We start from the raw sequence: 21,440 nt of genomic DNA on the forward strand, positions 1-21,440 counted from the left end.
ATGTTTGTAAAAATGAATACTTAATGCCTAGAAAACAGAAATATTATGCTTATTATAAAGCTAAATAAAGTCTTACTTGAATAAATAACAGCAGTGTATTCTGAAATTGAAGCCAGCATTCAGGAAAGCTCTGTTCAAGGCCATTCAAGGAAAAAATAAAAAGTGAATTAAATCAAAAAACACAGTGAAAAATGGCAACAAGAATTTTCAGTCTAAGACTACCAGAATAAATGCTGACTTTTACTGAGATGCTGCAGAAGTTTAATAATGCCTACGACAGGTAAACCAAATCTAGTCATTTTGAAGTGACTCTAACAGCTTCTGAGTACCAGAAGAATAGAAAGGATCAGTCCAGCTGAGATACAAACCTGTAGCACTAGCTAATATGAGATATTTAGAAATTCCCACACCCTCAAAATTTATTCAGATCTCATACATTATTTCACAAGCAATCTAGTACAGAATTTATCAGCGACTCATCTGAACCACAAATAGTAATATTTTTAACAGTTTCTTTTTTCTGTGTGTAATTAAATATGCTGTATGCTGCATCCAGCAGCACTCTTGTAAAACCTAAGTGAAGGTTTAAACAGCATAATACAGAGTGAATAATTCTGCCTCTTTTGAAATTACATTTCTTTCTTTTCCAGAGTTTTATCCACATATGCACACTGGCTATGACATTAAAAGTATAAGTAGATTTCCAAAAGCAGTGTCTATACAGAATTTTCTAAGTATAGGATTGCTGAATTACAAGTTGGTTGTTCAGCCTAATTAATGTAATGTATACTTAATAGTTATACAAATATGAAAGTAATCCATATGAAACCAACTCTATCTTAGGTAATTACTTTTTTCATCACATCTAGTTTTAGGGTATTAAATTACACAATTTCCTTACAACAAATTAAAATGCTGGTCTTAAACATCCCGTTAACCCATGAGATGAACAATAACAGGCTCACACTGTCAACAGAAACCTACAGGGATCCCATTTCACAGGATTTTCAGCAAGGAATTATACTACCTTATTAAAACTCAGGCAGCCAAACAGTTCAAGCTCAGATGAAGACCTTTCGTGTTCCATGTTAAATTATGCATTATAGATCAAACTATTCTTACTTATTCAGAGCTTTCATATAGTTAGTAGAACTTAAAATTTAAACTCAAATGATTCCAACAATTACCTTCCCAGTATATCATCACTGGAATCATAGAATCATTAAGGTTGGATCATCCAAGATCGAAAGATCCAAGATCATCTAGTCCAACCACCAACCCATCACCACCATGCCAACTAAATCACGACCCTAAGTACCATATCTGCACGGTTCTTGAACACCTCCAAGGGTCTATGACTCCACCAACACCATGGACAGCCCATTCCAAGGCCTCACCACTCTTTCTGAGAAAATTTTTTTCTTAATATCCAAACTTAACCTCACCTGGTGCAACTTAAAGCCATTACCTCATCCTATCACTAGTTACATGGGAAAAGAGACTGATCCTCGTGGTTGGCCTCTTCCATTGTTTCATTAATTATATTTTGGAATGATCATTGACTTTACTATAACCGTGCTCAATTAACATCAGGAGAACAAACCCAGCAACTTGGGATCCCTGTGCCTATTTCAAATGGACAACTCAAATGTGTGTTTTACTTTCTCTTGGAGAAGCAGATGGCATCATATTAAATACTTTCACACAGTTCCATATTCTACCATCAGTTACCTATTTATTCACATGACTATCCATCCATATACATTCACCCACAATTCAAGTGGGAAATATGATAGGGCAAAGTAGTATGTACTAATGACTACAGTTCAGCATTACATACATGCTCATGGCCCATTAGTTTCATGTGATTAACATAATTTACTGAATCAAGGACCAGTACAGACCCTATCCAGTACAGGTTTTACGTAACTTCTGATAATGTCCATGTTCTGAATTAGGACACGAATACACACTAGACACTGGGCAAAGGTATGCAAAGACCCAGCTCTGCTGCTAGTGAAATTGTTTAACCAATGTCAAAAAATATTTATCTATCTCCATCAAATCATTTGAACTAACAATACACACATACGCTTACAGGATCACTGTATACAAAGATACATGCAGTATGGAGATAAGTGACTCATGAATAAAGAATTTAAAATTGAAAATTTTCAATCATATCCATTAATCTTTCAGAAGACAAAAAAGAATAGAGATACTATTGCATAGAATTATGAGCTCTGAAGATCCATAATCTTTTCAATTATGGAAGAAAACATTACTCTTTTCTCAATCTAGCAAAAGTCAGAGAAAGATGAAAAACATGAATTTGCATTTAAGAAAAGGAAAAAACTGTAGCAACTTTATGTTTGTGTGAATGAACATAAATTTCAGAAAAGATAAATATAGTAGATAAAATCCTAAAAATAGAAGAAAAAAAAACATACTAAGAAGTATTATACAAAGCAGTAATTATCAGGAAAACAAAACCAACCTTCCAAATAAGCAAACAAACAAGCAAAAAAACTACATAAACCCACAAAAATAATCTTTTACAACAAAATTAAATAGAAAACTTAAAAACTTAAAGTAAAAACAAATGATTGAGAAAGAGAGGCAAATAACTTGAGAATTGATGCCGCCTTTGTGCATTGATCAAGACTTATCATAGCCTAAGTTTGGTTTTAAATTAATATTCAGTTATATAAATATATTGATAAAGTGATTCTAAACCCACTCAGTATGATAGGTATGCTACTGCATATAGAATAATTAGTATCACAGCAGTTAGGAATGGAAGACTTGACATGGAATACCATGTAGAACTAGTCACTTTCAAATTTGAGCAGGAACATGCAAGACCTTTTAAGACATTCATATGAACATGGAAACTATTATAAGTAGCTGAAGCGCTACAACATAGCTCCCCACTAAGTCTCATTATGGACATTAGGAAAGATGAACTTTTAAAATTTAGAAAAAAGCATATGCAGGAACAAGTAGCTCAGAACCAGCCTGTCATTCTCTACTGAACTTGTTCTCTACTGTTCCATCTAGAATTGAACACAAAGACTCCAATCTGCAAATAAATTAGACTGAAGTTATGAAGTCGGGGGATAGTATTATGCTCATTTTGAAAAGAATAACTGAATAATAATGGAAAATGTTTCCAACAATATTTAACTGACTCCTTCTGAAATACTTCAGAATTTATTTGATTTGAGTAAAGACAGAATGTTTTAACATCAGTTAAATTGAGATGGCATAACTAATTTTATTAAACTCTATGTTATTTCAGTGATGTCATGGGGTGACTTCCTTTTCTTTTCCCCTTCTGCACTGCCTTTCAGCACCCCTGTTACTCACTTAATGAAAAAATAGCTAATTTTAGTGAGCAATTTGTTAATGATCATAATCTGCTTCCTTCTCTATGAGACTCCTTCCTTCTCTATGAGACTCCTTACTTTCACAATGACAATTTTTTTTTTTTCCCACAAAAATAAAACGCCTTGGCAATTTTCGGATCATTACCCTTTGGGAAAGTGGCACTGTGAAATGACCACTTGGGGTTCTATGGTTAAGGGGAAATAATGTTTTTTTCTGAAACACCTTATCAGAAATTCTGAAAAGTAGCTTTAAGGACAACTTCTGTATTTAAAACGCAGAACTCAAACTGTTGGTTTTGATTTTTTTTTTTTTCGAAACTGTATTTATTAGCTGGCAGGGAAAGTTAAATCCAGTTTTACTATGAAACAGCTATTAAAAACCCACACTTCAGAATCATGCTTTCAGAATCATGCACACATGGCTACATCTCCATTTAACTGCATGAGCCTGTTGTCATGGTGAAGAGTAATTGCCATCCCTATCAACACTTCATACTACATGCAAACTGTAGCATTTTTACAGTCTATTTTTATGCTACTACATTCAATCTCCTGCAGGATTCAAAAAATATACAATCCTCAGAGCAGCAGAGCGAATCTGAGAAACTGGATGGAAATGTTAGAATTGCAACAATCCAGTTCCTGAAACAACATTTTACCAGGTAACAAAAACAGTGAGGCTAAAAGAATGAATTTTGGCAAAGATGCAACATTTTTAGATGTGCCCTGTACAAGAAATTCTGATTAATCAGAAGTATACACAAAAGGAATATGGTAGAGGTCAAAAAAGATATCAAAGTTTGCTTCCCAGAAAAAACAGACTTGTCATCTACAGATTATCTTCACATATGACTAGAATTTTTTTTTCAACAATGGAAGTCTACAACTAACTAAAATAAAAACTTATTTTAAAAGAGATTATATAGTTCCTCATGAGTAAAATGGGGGTTTTCTGCCTACAGTCCACAGGCTAGAAAAACACTGCCAGAAAAAGGTTCTGATACATCTATCTAATGACAAAGTGAACTATAGAAAGAATAATGGTTGAGAAAGCAGAAAGTGAAGAGGAAACCCTGACAAGCCTCAAGAGATACTATTTTCTGCTATGAAAATTGTTATTCTACAATCGATCATGACATTACAGGACGTATGTTATCATCCTCAACTGTCTATATCCCTGTTTTTTTTAGGCACTTCATCAACTATGCAGCAATCTAGATTTTCACATGAGTTAGTTTCTGAATAACCTTTATGTTACTAACATTAAAACATCCTAACTCTACTGATTCAACTGTTATGAACTGTATTCCCAGTTAATCATTGCTAAATCCCATCTGGAGGATTTGCATGCTTACCTCTGGAATATCAAATGAAGCTAAGTGACTGGCAATCAAGCAGAAATCAAAATATGCAAATTTTCATACATTTAAATTCATTGATAGCTGTCTCCTTTTACTAGTATTACTAAGACATTATTATTAATCAAATAAAAGCAAGAAAAAAATTAAAAGGAACAATTAAATAGGGGGATAATATACATTAAATTTCTCACTTTGCGACTCATTGTTTTTCATTTGCTTTTTATCTTAAAGTAAATAATTCTAGATAAAAATGAGTTATAATAATAATAGTCTTGTATACTAAGTAAGCTAAAATTTACAATTATTAGTGCTGCCTGTTGTTGTTGTTGTTTGTTTGTTTGTTTCCTTAGCAGAAACTTACATTCTGTATAATCTACCACTGAACTAGAGAATTTTGCCATATCAAGTAGGGTCTTTTCTCAACAAAGCGCCAACAGACTTCAAACAGACCACTGCCCCTTAATTTATAACTCCCTATTCTCTTCAGAATACCACATTCATCATTGGTTATAAGGAATCATTCACTTTTCTATTTACACGTTACTATGTACAAGTTCCAACAACAGGAGAACAGCTCTTCCTGATACCTTGTGTTTCTCTGGGCAGAAGAATGGTCCACCCGTTTTAAAGTCAGTAATGAACTGGATGAGGCATATTTAACTGAAAATGTTTCAGACATGGCCTTGGTACAGAGTGACAATTTCAATACAGTTTAAGAGAAGCAAATACATTCAATTTTTGCTCCTGCATGTGGGTCACTCTGAAGTCTTTACAAATACCTGTACTTACACACCTGGGAAGGTCTACTAATGTAAAGGGATTTATTTGAATGAGTGAAAACTGCAGGATTTAAGTTATTATCAGTGAGGATATTTATTCATCTTGATACAATTCAAGATAACTTTAGTATTGTCAAAATACAGTCTGAACATCTTCTAACAATAGTTTTGCATGCAGAACACTCGCCTTCTACTTTAGAATAATGTGAAATATTTTAAGATCAATTAAAACTCCATCTCTCTAACACAACTGTAGACATATCATACTTCATACCTGCTACACGCAGGAGCAAAGAGCAAACCTGTAGATAACATCCAGTTGTAATCATCAGGAACCAAATGTCATTACATTGATTAGGATTGCAAAGAATCTAAGCAATCCAAATCAGTTCATTTCCTACGTAAAGCCTTTATCATTCAAAAAACATCAATACTGACTTATAGATATAGCATGCAAGTCAGAATGGACCATACATAACAGAAAAGATGAAGAAACAGCAAATGGAGAGAGTACGTCAACATAATGTCAAAAGGCTTCATGCATTGAGGCAATGCAGTCAGAGGCAAACACTACATTTAAAAAAAAAAGAGTTTAACACCTCTGAAATTCATTTGCGCATGCAACCATCATAAAACGCAAGTTTTCACTCACCAGAGTAGAGTTATGCGAAGCATCACCTGAGACCTCGGGTGTTCTTGTGCTGTTTGGAAGTCTGTGAGGGTTACGAGCTATCGCTTGGCACCAGCCCAACATTTTCTCCTTCCACTTATCCCTTCTCAATTTCTGAAATTCTGAAAATAATTTAGAGTGCCTGAAACATTGACACTTTGAATTTATTATGTGCTTGTCTCTGAATGCATGCCTTTAAAAAAACAGCTTTTAAAATTGTATCTAAACAAGCTAATAGACATATTTTTAGAACATGTTTATTTAAGGTACTTTGAAGGGTTACGCCATGCAGTTTAGAAGACAGCTATGCACCTACAGCACAAGTTACACATATTAATACTGTTTTAGTGTCAGCAAATTCAGTGTCTTCTCCCCACATTAAATCTTTCTTAAGTTGTCACTTTTCTATTAAAGTGTTATTTTCAAAGATGCTTGTTTCAAAATAACTTAGAATCACATCACTTTTAAATCCATATAGCATTAGAATACAATACCTCATGTTATCTGAAACCACTGCAAACAGCACTAAAGCAGTCGAAGATATTAAATATAAATCAACAGTGTGAAAACACATGTACATACGCATGCCCACACAAAGCAAAATACCTGCCTTTTCTTGAAATGGTAAACTAGGATATATTACTGAAAATAGCTAAAAGTAATGTATGCACATTAGCAATAAATGCTACATGCCAACTGTAAGTTACATGTGAACATTTTAGTTTGCAACAGTAATATGATTTATTTTTTCCAGCTGCAATGTATAATGCAGGTCTTCAGAGCAAAACATCCTTAATTAATTACAAAATGTAACTTGAAGCTTTTTTTTTTTTTTTAATTCACTACTTCTGAAGCATTTGCAATCTGGTTGTTCATAACATTTTGAATTCAAGTGTTTTACTCTGTAACATCATTAAATATTGTAAACAAAACGATTAACTGACTAGTACTTCAACACTGGACTGAACAGATCTGGAATGTACATACAACAATCCTAAAGACCCTGTGTGGCAAAGTAGCATCTATTTAATGTGATTAGTGTTATGTAATTGAACATTTCTATCCATTTTTCAATTACAAAATATTTCAGTCATAGAATTCCATGATCTCAGTCTTTCAGGACTGGAGTACAGACCAGCAAAGACTTCAAGACAAGAAGTTTAATGAAGCAGTGACTAAACTCATTGCCACCAGTTTAGCAGTAGTTTCCACTTCCATTGGATCAGGGCATCCACTGTCTTGCAAACTTTAATAGGCTGTTTGTTTTCATTAATTTTGTGAACAGAGCTAGCAGAACATTGCATACCAAGTGCTTTAAATAATTTTCACAGTATAGCCGACGTATCATGAAGTAAATCTAAAGAATCAGAACAAGAAATGGAAGGGAAAGCATCTGCACGTCTTACTGTGCAACTTGGAAAAACAAGCAGTAAATAAGAAGCATCCAATTTTTATTTTTTCAAGCTTCTGCTACATACTCTAGCTCATTTCTACATTGTTTAGGCTGAAACACTATTTATCAGCTGAGCAGGACCGAAACAACAGTGCAATCCGATTTCTGCTTCTGGTAGTGTCTCTGTTCTTCACCTTTTTCTAACTGGAGAACACAAAATCTTCTGAGAAAATTGAATGTCTGCAGAAGTGTTTTGATGTCTCTGCAATTTCCTGGTTTTCATTCAAAATTCCAAGTAGAAACTATTTCAGTATTGTTTGGAGTTTTCAAAATGAGACAAACTATTTGGTTCTGCTGCTGTGGAACCTGTCCCATTGTTTCTTCACATACAGTCAGTCATATGTATGAGTGAAGTTTTCAAGTGAAGGAGAGGATTTATAATACTGTATGAGGTGTGACACTAGTCAGTTCAACCTGGATGAAAAGAGAAGAGCTGCTGCTGCTCTGTTTATGACTGCACTTGGGGCTAGGCAAAGAGCTATTACTTAATATACAATCAGCAAGTGAAATCTGTAGAAGAGATACTGAGTCAAACTTACATTCCACTTGAATCTTCACAGACAGAGAAACAGCTTTGGGGAAGTGGTTCTCCATTTTGGTAACATCCATCTGTAACTTGTTAAAAGAACTTATCACTATACACATAGGTGGTGGGTTTTTTAGTGCAGATGCACAGAAACCAGGGATTAATTTTGGCTGGAGAAAAAAAACACAAAAAACCCACCTACTTAAAAAGAATACATTTTAAATAAATGTATTAATTTTCTTTAGGTCTCCTCCAAAAGAATACAAAATAAAGAGCAAAAGGTTCAGGTCTTCACTGAAGAACCTTACTAATATTCTATTATTTCTTATTAATTATTACCTTATTTTTATTTTAGGCTTGCATTTTAAAGTAGCTTAATGCATCAGCCTACTTTATTTGCTTCCAAAACTCTGTTGTCTATCAAATTTCAAGTAAATTTTTAGTAGAAATAAACCTATACTACCGCATGTTTCAGTGCATAGTGAATTCTTCCAGAGATGTGTCAGTGTAGAGTCAAAATCCACCACCTCTGGAGCCAGGTAATCCTCATACTTGGGATGAGTACAAGCCAATTTAACCTGAGACTACTATTCCACATACCACATATGAGCATACAGTGTTTTGTACTACACAGTTTTGATTTGATCACAGATGAACCTGGCATAGGGAATATTCTACAAAATGACTTTCCACACAGCTGGATATCCCTAGTACTTAAAACTGACAAAGCAGCATAAACCTTAAACAGCAGCTGTAGTTCAGCATGACAGAGGTAACTACTTGAAGCCGTTATGAGTTTCTATGCAGCTGAGACAAGACTACCACATTTTAACAATTTGCTCCTCTATGATGTCAGCTGGCAAGAAGTCTAGGCTCTCAGAAATTTTACAACCTATTTAAAACAGATGTTAGTTTAGAGCTCGCAGTGTCTATGTGACCCACAGCTGTAGTGAGAAGTGGATGTCGGGCAGCAGCGCATGCAGTTCACCTGCAGCAAAGCCTCATTCCAAGGATCTGCAAGGAGAACATTCTAAAGACTACCACTAACATCATGCCTCAATAAAAGGTCATTAAATCCCTCATTTGTTGCCTGTACTTGTGAAGATAGGGAATCTTCTCACTAAATCCACAGTCCTATCCTGGTTCCTCTGAGGACACAGAGTTACTCAAAATTGTTGCAAATCTTGCTTTTGCCTTGACAAGTCAAACTGATGTCTTCTGCAACCATAAAGGCTGTAATTGAAAGGACTTCACATTTCCTTATTCAACTGAAGAACAACTACCGCAAATAAATTGCCTGAAAAAAAATCTTAATTCACTTCCTATTAATTACTTTATATATATTTCCTCAGGAAAACAATTTTTACTTAGAATTCTGGCAAGGAAAAGGACAAGGAGAATTAGGGATTCAGTAGAGGTTTAGTTAAGGATGATTTACTAGAAAGTAACTGGTTACATGGAACAAAACAGTTCATTAATCTTACAAAGGAAAAGAAATGGTAAACTTAACATGAATACAATTAGATTCAGGTAACAAAGGCCTCAACAAAGACTGAATTAAGATGAAGTACATAAGATGTTTATGCTTTTTCCAGTGTCTACCAGGATCTAGCAACTTCCATAAACCAGAATTTAATCAAGCACAAAACATTCTATTCTTTACCTAAGCAAAACTGTTTTTTCTCTGCGTGTGAAGAGTCCAGAGAGCAACAAAGTAACGGTATTTGTCCTGTGCCTTTACACACTGCATGACTTAGTGTATCAGCAAAATATTCCCGGCGCAGAGCTGCAGGAATATTTAAATGCAAATAGCCTTCAATTGCGGAGCTCTGGCAAGAGAAATACACTCCCTGTTGTTTGCTGTGTATCACTTGTTTGAGTCTTATCAAGCTGTGACTTCCAATCAATCATTCTGATTTGAACAGAAATGCAAATTCATGGTCTGGAGGCATAGGAAAGCTCCAGGAGCTTGTGATGCTTTTGTATCACAAGGGAGCCGTAGGCTTCACTTAACCAACTAGTCAATATTATCCTACAACTGCTGTGTATAGCAAGAACAATTCAGTGTAACCACAGTTTAACAGCATAACGACTAAGTCTGTGTTTTTAGACATAAAAAGCTCAAATTCAAGCTTGAAAATTACTTTTTTTTTAAATAAATCATATTAGAATACATGCAATCATCCCAATGCTGTATTCCAGTTCAATATAATTCAGCAGAAACTGAGAAAAAACTAGCACACAAGCTCAGAAGGAATTCAAGTGACACCCAGAAAGATGGTACCAATTAAAGTCTACCAGTACCAGTGTTCTTGTATAGTTACTGCATATACACCATCAAACTCTTCTGGATCAAGCGAATGCAAGATTCTCAATTCAAACATGTTCTCATTTTTCTTAATGACAGACTTCAGCATTACAAGAAGAGTAAAGGACACAATTATACCCAAGTAAATGCATTTTCTATCTGTAACGACAAAGCAAAGCTGTGGTGTAACTTAGCCATGCTTAAAAATGCGTCACTTCAGCAGTTCTTCAAAAATATGAACCCAGAATCAACACTTATCTCTAGAGTAGACGCCATATTCTAAGATTATAAAGTTTTCCAGAACTAGCTTGAATTACTTGTTGATTTAAGCCTGCAATTAATTAATCAACTAGCATTTTCTTAAAGTTTTAAATGTGTTATCCAATCAATTTTCAGTGGCTAGAGAGTGATTATTTTAATTTCTCCTTACCATAATTGACAATATCATTTCCAACTTAGAGCAATCTAAAGCTTACTACTTTTTGTTACATGCTGTCACAATTTTAGTTTTCCTTAGCCTTTCAAGGTCCCGAATCTGTCATAATAAAGGATTCAAACTTAATTCATTACTCAAAACAGCTTAATCACTGAAAATAAAATCAATTTAAAATGCAAATACACCTGTAAATATTATTGCAGGTAAAATTCCTTCAACTATCTACTATATAACCACTACATCCGATCAGTGACAAGAAATCCTTAAAGGTTTTTAAAGAAAGCTTTCAGTTTTCTGAAGACCTAAAAATGTTGGAATGTTTGTCTCCATACTCCTTCTAGCAGAAAGAAAAACACCTTTTGAGTGCAGCTGAAAGCATTTTTAAATCACTCAAGGCTCTTTAAAGAAACCATAACAGTGTTTTTCTTTCTCCTAATGTTCTCAGAATTAAAATTCTACCTCTTTGCATTCCTGAGGATTGCAAGAAAATGTCAACACCTTAGAAGAAGCAGATAGTATTCATGGCTACTTATACTACAGTAAAATATCACATAAGTATATGTTGCCAAGTTTGTATTTTCCTATGCAGAGTTCAATTTTATTTGCTGTTTGAAACCATTTTAATAAGCAATCTCTGTACCGTAATTAAATACAACATTTTTTTCCCACAGGTTCTTGCTCACAATAACTCTTCGGAATGCTTTGTTCAACAAAAGTTAGATGTCCCCATTCTCTTCAGAGATTTCAGAATCAAAGCAACAGTATGTGCTCCTTGCATGTTTCTGTCTACAGGTGAATGACAAAAGGCTGCGTAATCCTTCCTCAAGATCCCTGCATGAAATTCAAGATGCATCTGACTCCCAAGCACAAAGAAAAAAACAGCCTTGAAAAAAAATCATAGTTTTGAGAACAAGAACAAATAACATGTTTTCACTTTGTGAGTTTGCATATATTTAACTACACAGAATTGCCAGTCTGCTTAAGCCAAAACTTCAAATCAACCCTAAAGGCACAACTGGGAAGTGCATGTGTTAAAACCATACCGAGTGCTTGGCAGATGGACATTCTTCAGGGAAGTCATAGGATCATTAAAAGTGTAACATTCAGAAAATCGAGAAAGTAAAGCATCAACTGTTATCTTTTCGGATTTCAGTAAAGCTTTCAACACTGTGTCACAAAATATCCTTCTGGATAAAATGTCCAGCATACAGCTCTACAAAAATATAATGTGATGAAAGAATAATTGGCTGACAAATTGGGCCCAAAGGCTTATAGTAAATGGGGTTACATCAGGCTGGTGGTTGGTCACTAGTGGGGATCTCCGTAGCTCCACTTTAGGGCTATTACTCTTCTATGTTTTCATAAATAACTTAGATATAGAACTAGAAGGTGTTGACTGTCAAGGGTGAAGAGGCCTTGCAAAGTGATCTCGACTAGAGAGCTGAGCAACCACCAACCATGTGAAGCTGAAAAATGACAAGTGCCAGATTCTGCACTCGGGAAGGAGTAATCCCGGCTATGCATACAGACCGGGAGATGAGATGCTGGAGGAGCAGCCCCGCTGAAAGGGATTTGGGGGATTTAGCTGACAACAAGTTGAAGGTGAGTCATCAGTGTGCTCAAGCAGACAGGAAGGCCAACTGTACCTGAGATGCATAAAACGCAGCACTGCCAATCGGGCAAGGGAAGGGATTGTCCTACTCTGCTCTGAGCTGGTGAGGCCTCACCTTGAACACTGAGAGAAAAAGCTTTTTCTCTCAGAGAGTGGTCAGGCACTGGAACCTGCCCAGGGAGGTGGTGGAGTCGCTGTCCCTGGCAGTGCTCAAGAGGTGTCTGGATGAGGAGCTACGAGATATGGCTTAGTGGCTTGTGGTAGCAAGGGTAATTGGAAGATGGTTGGACTAGATGATCTTGTAGGTACTTTCCAACCTTGTGATTCTATGATTCTATGACTGCATGCAGTTTTGGGCAACACAGTATGGAAAAGACAAAACTATTACTGAATGTCCAAAGGAGAGCTGCAAAGGGGAGTATGTGGAGCAGCTGAGGTCCCTTAGTTTGTTAGCCCAGAAAAGAGTAGGCTGAAGGGAGGCCTCATTGTGGCCTACAGCTTCGAGGGCATAGAGAGGTAATGCTAACCTCTACTCTCTGGTAACAGTGACAGAGCGCGAGGAAACAGCATGGAGCTGTGTCAGAGGAAGGCCCGGTTGTACCCTCAGGAAATAGTTCTTTGTCAGAGGGTGGTCAGGCTCTGGAACAGGCTCCTCAGGGCAGCTTTCATGGCTATAAGCTTGCTTAAGTGTCTGAACAACGCTCTCAGTCATATGGTCTGATTTTTGGGCCATGCTGTGTGGAGCAATGATCGTTATGTGTCCCTCCCAACTCTGGATTTTCTATGATTCTACGAAATAACAAAGTTACATGTGCAGTTATCGAAACACACTATGTATGGGAGGCTAAGATAGGTCTTTAAAGGACTCTTTTTTCTGCATACGTAAAAGTCTATATTCCAAAGCTTTTCCACATGGTTTATTTAGAGAAGAAGAGTATGCTTATCACATAAGATAAAAGCCACCTTGAATAAGGCAGAGACCATGACTGACTTAAAATACAATGACAGAAATAAGAGGTTTTTCAGTCCAATAAAGGTTAGATGTCTGAAAAGCATAATTAAACCACCAAACACACCTGTTTCAAATGATAGGCAAAGGATACTGAATTTAAATGGATTTTTAAGAAAGGGAAAAATCATGTTTCATTGAAGTGTCCAACTACACATGCTATTTTGGACCATAGCTGGTCCAAAAGGAGCAGCATCTCCTCTTAGTCAGAAATGTATTTTTAACAGAAGTTCTTCTGTCAAATACTATTTTTTGGGTAGTCATAAACCATCTTTCTCTGACAACCCTAAATCTGGAAACCTCATTCTTGTGACCAGTTTGGTTTCTGTTTCTGTGACAGGCCTGTCATACTGCACCTATAGCAGACGAAGGTCATCAGTGCTGGAATTAAAGACAATGATTGTTTAGATGCTATTGTTCTTATAATTGGCTATATCAGAAGGCCATTGTTACTTTATCAACGCTGGGTCTCAATATCATTCTTACCTAATTTCAGATAATTTTAATTTTCAGAATCTCTTTTAGGGTGAGTGACACTGGGATGACAGGACAGAAATCACTGCACCCCAATTAAACTGGCAGAAATACTTCTGAGAAATTCAATGCTGTTCTAGTTGGTTCACATTCTATTAAGAAACATGATGAAATAAAACATTGTTTAAATAAAAATTTGAGAATAATAATTAAGCCCATTATAGCCAGCCTACTCCCTGAATGTATACTCTGCTAATTCTTTAAAGATAGACAATGTGGCAAGCTATTATTATTGATAATTTTTAATTAAAAGCACTCCAATAAGTATTTTATTTAAAGATTCAATTTTTTTTAACTTTTTTTTTTGTGCATTATTTGTCAAATAACCATGGTATAAAACAATTACCACTAAATATTTACTCATTAATTGTTACATAGTAAGAATACACTTCAAAATGGTATTTCTGTCACAAAAAATAGGCTTTTAAGTTTTGCTCCATTTTTTATAAAGTTTCTAACAGATTAAGTTCAGGCTTAATTTGAAACTATTTGAGGACACCCTTGAGAATTCCACTAATTTCAGTTTAGAGAACTATGCCGACATTTATCCAATCTTCTGGCCCCTCTTTGGATTTATTCATCTATTCATCAAAATACATTTATTTCACTAAGCTAACCACAAACAAAAACTAGAAGGTCTACCTCATACTTCATTTTTTTTTCTTTTGTTATCAACATACCTTTTGACAGCTGCCAAACAAACAAGATTGTTTCCAATAACTATTGTCTAATTAGAATTCCATTAAGAGAAAGTATTATTATAGCTCTTTGAGTCCTAATTTTAACATAGGCCTTCAGTCTAATGCGTGTCCTTTTGTTTAGTTTAGGGAAATTCAAAAAACTTCACTTTTAGGCTAACGTGTAATGTATTTATGTGAGGGAATAGTTATTCAAGCTGCTACCAGTAACTGCAGCATTAGGCCAGTAATTATTTAGAACTGGAATCCGTTTACCCTGAAAAACCCTGAAGAGGCCATCTGCCACGGTTTCATGATAGAAGAGATCAGATCCTAAGCAATCATCTTCATAACATAAATCAGAAGTGGTGGGAGGTGTTAGAAGAACAAACCTAATGGTATGAAAAAGGATTACTTGCAACAGTAGTTCAGTTAGTTTAGTGGTAATGAATATTTAATGGTTTCATCTTTGTTAAGAAGGAATCCAAGTTTTCTGCCTTCAATAGCTCTGTTTGCAAGTTTTCATCAAATATAATTTGGCTTTTATTTTGGACAGTATAACCAGCTGATCCTTGATAAGAACATAAGCCTTCCTCAAAATATTTTGCAGGATTTTCCTTATTATAAACTATACAACTTACAACTGTACAACCCTGGGCAGGCTGGTCTAGTTGTTGGCGACCCTGCCCCTGGAAGGGGAGGTGAAACTAGATGATCTTTGAGGTCCTTTTCAACCCAGGCCACACAATGAACTTAACTTTAATTAGTGTTCTAATGAATAACTTCCAAAAGAGTACCAAATTGCACCTTTTAACTTCAGAAAATTCTGTAGTTTTTAGAAAATATCTCAGTTTCTAGAGGTGTCTGAATTTGCTGTCAACTAGCATTCAAAGTAACTATTTCATAACTATTCAACAGTAACAAAATAGCTAAAAATTTGTATTGGAAGATAAGCAGGAGTAAATTTCTTACAAGCCCGATGTATTAGAAATAGAAAGATAAATGCAACCAGAAACCAAAACAGCAATAATGTTTTATAGAATTATCTCAAGGATTATGAAGGCAAATGAGTAATGAACTGACAGCAGAACAAAACCAAACACATTACCATACAAGATCATAATGACTTACTAATTATTTTCCATACAGAATATTTATTTTGCTTCTTTATATGTAGGCCAGTCTGAAAGTAATGCTCCCTAATTATTTCCATGGAAACAACGCCAGATACAAAGAGCACAATAACACTATTTGATAGAGCATATTCTCAACTACAAAACACCATTTTTTCAACGTATTCACCACCACGACCTGTGCATTTTCACCAGTGATGAACAAGAGCCTGCATGCTGCACTTGTAAAAATCAGCATGGCCATCCAGAACATGGCTGTCCTTTCAACAGTGACGACAGCAGTGTAAATGCACCACCCACCACCTCAGCATGCTCACATGCACTGTTTGGTCTCCATCAATGGTTAGCAAATGTCAATGAATGTCAACAGGTGTCATTTTTTCTGCATGGAGGAACTCAGTTACGCACCTTTCCTTAAAAGTACTTCCATGTCAGACACCATTTTGTCACTCTCTCTGCTGCCACCTGTCACACAGTGACAAAATGTAACAGAACATTGGTGGGAAGTTTCAACCCCTACTTCCATAACACCAAGATCCACCTCTGATATTGTGAGCTAATTGAATAAAATAGGAGGCATTACTTTTGGAGCAGCCCTTGTTAAAATGCAAACAAGGTACGATTTGCAGTTATAACTTCAATACCCAAGGCTGTCAGCAAGCTAAGGCTTGCACAGATTGTATGTGCATCACACCTGTAGAATGCCACTCTTCAAAGCCTTCTGAAATTCAAAGATGTATTTGCTGTTTTTGGTAATTTCTGCAGAACATTTAAGCACAGAACCAGATTCTCCTGTTCTGACATCCTGCTCAAACAAGAGAAAACAAAGATAACGTGTGATTGAGCAGCATTGTTCCCTGTCTCCCTTTAGTGCCTTGCTGAACACACAAAGGTTTACAACTCTGACACCACTGTGGTGCAGCAGCTCAGTCACCAGTGTCCCATCCTGTGCCACCCAGAAGGTCTGACCTGCATCTCCAACAACCCACTGATGTGTACCACCCTGCAGTTACAACTTCCTCCAAATGTGCTACTGGACAACATGTTTGCACTGTGCTGAATGCTGAGGCTGAGACAAGGGTTTGCAGCACAGCATGGTGCAGAGATGCTGCCAGCAGCTTTGGATGTGACCTGGCCCAGCTACGTAACACAGAGCCATCCTGCAAGACTGCTTTAAAAGCTGTTTAACTCCATGGCTAAGCCGTAAGCCTTGCCCTCACAGGAACCACTTCTCAGCAGTGGGAGACTACCCTAAGCACTCACGTGGGGTCCCAAATCAGCTCACCGCTGGCCTGAGTAAGCTCTCCAGTGTCATTTAATAATAAGTTATCTGTATTTAATGGGCCCTTACCCCATAATGCCTGAGCACTCCATGATTTTGAATAATTTGTTTTCCCATGGTACCTATAAGAATACAGATGAGATGCAACAGAGGTAAATATTAGCTTTCCACAGATACCTGACACCATTCATCACCTGCATTCAGTTCCTTGTCAAGAATAACCATATTTTTGATTCCACAAGATCTGGACGCAGAGTCTTCCACAGACTAGGCAGGCAAAACTGTGCACCTACGCAGCCTGGTAGTAATGACTGAATGTTCAGTGCGCTATTTTTATTTTTATCTGAAATTGCTCCCTCCTTACTTATAGTCTCTTTTTCTGCAATCTGTACCAATCAATGTACTCTTTAGTTCCAATCAGTGACATACTTCTATATTAAATAGCTTATTGAGCTGGCCCATAGGCTATGTCTCCTTTATTAAGCTGTACAGTTATTTGAAGTCTGATTTTATTAATTTGGACATTTACACATATTACGCTGAATTCACACATTCTTATGGCTCTAATGTTTAATAGCATTTGTAGTAGTTGGATGTTTCTTCTCTTTTAAACTGTTTATTTAGAAGATCTCTGATCATGAAGGCTTGCTGTTACCTGAAGCAAGCGAGCATCCTTCCTTGCTAATGGCACTAATCTTTTTATTCTCTTCAGAAAAATATACTAAACCAGAAATTCTTGTTGAAAGAGTTCATAAACATGAATTTCAACAACAAAATTCTGGCAGCCTGCTATAACCGACACATTACAAAATTTACTAAACATTCAAAAAAGCTACTCTACAAACCAACATCATTTCAACAAACCACTTTTTACTACATTACCAGGATACTTGTTTACAGTTTTGAAACACGTCATGTTCTAAGTTTAAACTAAATAATAGGAACAAATACACCTTGCCAATGTCATTCCATTCTCCCTTTCTCAAATGCAGGAGAACATACTTGCTAAGCATAGGCTCAACACACACGACTTGATTAAAGACCCCTTCTATGTACAGAGTTCCACAGAACTCAAGTTTGCCTCAGGAAACAAGAAATAATAGGAAAGAGATGAATACGAAAGCACATGTAGGTAGGTGGCCTACATTCAGCTTTAACACTTATTCAGAAATGCAAACAGGGAGAAACTAATTTTGAAAGTAAGAGTTTTATTTAACTGCAGGCCAGGCACCCACAAAAGTAAGGAGCATCTGGAGAAGTCTTGAGGGGAAAAGTGTAGGTAAAAATAGTTACACATGGGCTTGCTTGTTACTGCTACTAAGTACTCTTTTTATAAGACTCCAAGAAAACAATGAAGACTGCTCTCCTCTGAGTTTTTTGCAGTAGATGGGGTATAGCAGATGCAGGTCAGACCTCTGATAATCATGTGGAAATGGACAGGAACAAGTGAAAGACAAACAAAGGTGCAGATAGAATGATCAAATTGTGGGGTCAAACCCACTCAGTCTGTGGCGTGGGGAACAGGAAATGAAACGTGCACATACAGTCTGTACAAAAAAAGCAAAGTAGTGGGTACAGGAGTCATATAATCCAAAATGACAGTGCTCTTGGGGCATTTTGTTTCTGCAGTTGAGCTTCCACAGCATTGTTTAAGCACTCATTAATCCACTTTGCAAATCTTTATGGGTTGATCAAGTTAAGATGCAAAGGACAGACAGCGTGTTAGGTTAATCTTATGTCTGTGCTGAAGCTGTTTCACAATTGGAAGGGTCAACACCCCTTGGGCGTCAGAAGATCCGCTCGGTAGTGTATAAAATGACAACCCGTTTATCTGTGTCAACACAACACCATGACACTGTGTCCCCAGTAAGGGACAGAATATTCGCACACATTGAACATATTGATTTACTGAGAATGAATTTACTTAAGTCTTTACTGACAATCCACGGAACTACATTTTAATTAGTGATAATGCCTGTTGTTATTACAGATCAATATTATGTATTTATATGTATTACAATTCATGCACTAAAAGAAACTGGAACACAGAAATATAGAAAATGTATTTGCACTAAGAATACAACTATACGTGATACCTATGATCGCTTTATCAAGCAAAACAGGTACAGCTTTTATTTTTGCTTTAGTTTTTTTTTTTTAAGTGACATTTAAATGCAAGTTCCACAAGAGAACAAAAAGAAACACATCTGAGTTGTTTGCATATATGCAAAATCTTATTCCAGAAAGTTACTTTTCCACCAAATAAAAAACCCACTAGAGGAGCAGCAAAGAATGAGGGTGCCAACTCACATTCGTTTTTGAGTGGTGCAGTAGCTCTGTTACAGAAGGCACCATATAGTCCTTTCAGTTATAATAAGTTATGAAAGTATCCTGAAATAGAAACAACACTGAGAATCAAGTATGAAGTGGCACGATATCAGAAGTGTGAAAAGTACACATTTTCTTTACTCCTGAGACTAACTGCTGTTTCTTTAAACTTTTTTAAAAAGAAATAAAGAAAAAAAAAAAGAAAACTAGTCCAACAATATGTATGGAATCTTCTCAGCATACTAGAATGTGTATTTTTCATATTCAAAAACTGGCAGAATAATCAAAACGTACTGACAAGAATGTCAGGCACACCCTTTAAACACTATGGGAGTTTACTAATTAGTCTTCTACATTACAGTTAACACAATAATGTCAGAGGATGCTGGTTATATAAATCTAATTAAATGTTAAGACAACACTATATAGACACACTTTACTGACAACCACTAATCAGTCTAGGCAATTTATCAGATCAGCGGAAAGCTATCACAGGCTTACAATAAAAAACATATGGCAGTAGAAGTAAATACAGTCACCAAAATAGGAAATATTTCATGCTCACTGGTTTTTGTCCGTCCCTTTAGAAATAAATTGTAAACAGGGTAGGAATTATATGCCCCAAAATTAAAATATTTTTCTCTCAAGTTGAGAACTACCGGTAAACAACCTGCAGCATTCTCAGCATGGCATCGATTAAAATTCCCTGCTAATAGTTTAGACTCATGGTTCAGACTTTGCTTTACAGAAGAATTCATCTCTCCATTCATCAAGCAGCAGATAAATATGTCAAATATTCTTCTGAAAATGAAGCAGCTAATTTGTGTCAGGAAGCCAAAACCAAATCAAGATTGCTTGATAGGTAACAGGCAAGATAGGAAGATTCTTATTCCCAGTAACAGTGCCCCAAGCAGTTGTTTTTTTTTACTGTTTCTATATATTTCTGTTTTGTGACTATTAGGTTAAGAACAATTGTCCTTGGAGGGAAATCTAATAGGGTCTTCTCAAAATTTTTAAGCTACTTACAGAAACACCCACAGTTACCTCCAGACACCTCTCTTGCACATTTTGAACTTACCATATATTAAGAATTGATGAACTACATGTTGCTAAGGGAATCATTATGCAAAAAGCATTTTGCAATAAGTCGTAACACAGCTATTGTTGTTACAAATCTAAATTTCAGACACATGCTTATTGCAACCGTGAAGACCCAGTGTAACTAAATATTTAAACTACAAAGTTTAGTTTTTAACAAGTGTACATTAAGATTACTGTAAACTATAATTACTTTGTTTTACAAGGCAGAATCTCGGGTTTACAGCAAATTACATTGATTGGCTTTAAACCTTTGAGATAGGTTCACTTGACAGTATTGTTTGCTAATAGTGAGGTGTAACAATATTCATAAGGACCAAAAGCTGCAAGCAATGAAGTTATTCTGCACTACTGGATAATATGGTTTGTATTAGTTAGAACTCTTACAGAGGTGAATGCTGGCCTTGGCTCTTTGGATTCATGTAAAAGCTGGAGGTTACCCAAGCAATTAGTACCGTGACACCTTTTAGAAAAAAACACTAGCAATGATCTCCAGAATTATTGAGACAAGCACCTTCAAAATGAGCTAAATCTAAAGTAAAACAGGTAACTGTGAGGTAATATGGATGAATCATAGAATCACTCGAGTTGAAAGAGACCTTAAAGATCATCGAGTCCTACCACAACCTAACCATACTACCCTAACAACCCTCCACTAAATCATGGCCGTGAGCACCACATCCAAATGGTTTTTAAACACATTCAGGGATGGTGGCTCCACCACCTCCATGGAGAGCCTCTTCCAGTGCTTAACAACCCTTTCTGTCAAGAAGTTTCTCCTGATATCCAACCTAAACTTACCCTGGCACAACTTGAGGCTATTGTCCCTCATCCTGACACCTGTC

At 36.1% G+C, this 21,440-nt stretch overlaps 1 protein-coding gene across 5 annotated transcripts in view; it reads right to left on the bottom strand.

Annotated features, from left to right (window-relative positions):
- Positions 1-21,440, bottom strand: part of MARCH1 (membrane associated ring-CH-type finger 1) — a 220,403-nt gene that overhangs the window by 77,503 nt on the left and 121,460 nt on the right. For 2 of the 5 annotated variants that reach the window (XM_015285291.4, XM_046940051.1), the window contains one exon: positions 6,182-6,321. The exons of 1 other annotated variant lie outside the window; for it this stretch is intronic. In XM_015285291.4, coding sequence (XP_015140777.1) covers positions 6,182-6,283 — 102 coding nt within the window. In that variant the 5' untranslated portion in view covers positions 6,284-6,321. Of the gene's footprint in view, positions 1-6,181; positions 6,329-8,191; positions 8,262-21,440 lie in introns of those variants that run through there. 2 more of the 5 variants (XM_015285292.4, NM_001286224.1) reach the window with 2 other exon arrangements.

This window comes from Gallus gallus, chromosome 4 (assembly GCF_016699485.2).
Source record: "Gallus gallus isolate bGalGal1 chromosome 4, bGalGal1.mat.broiler.GRCg7b, whole genome shotgun sequence".
Taxonomy (NCBI): Eukaryota; Metazoa; Chordata; class Aves; order Galliformes; family Phasianidae; genus Gallus; species Gallus gallus.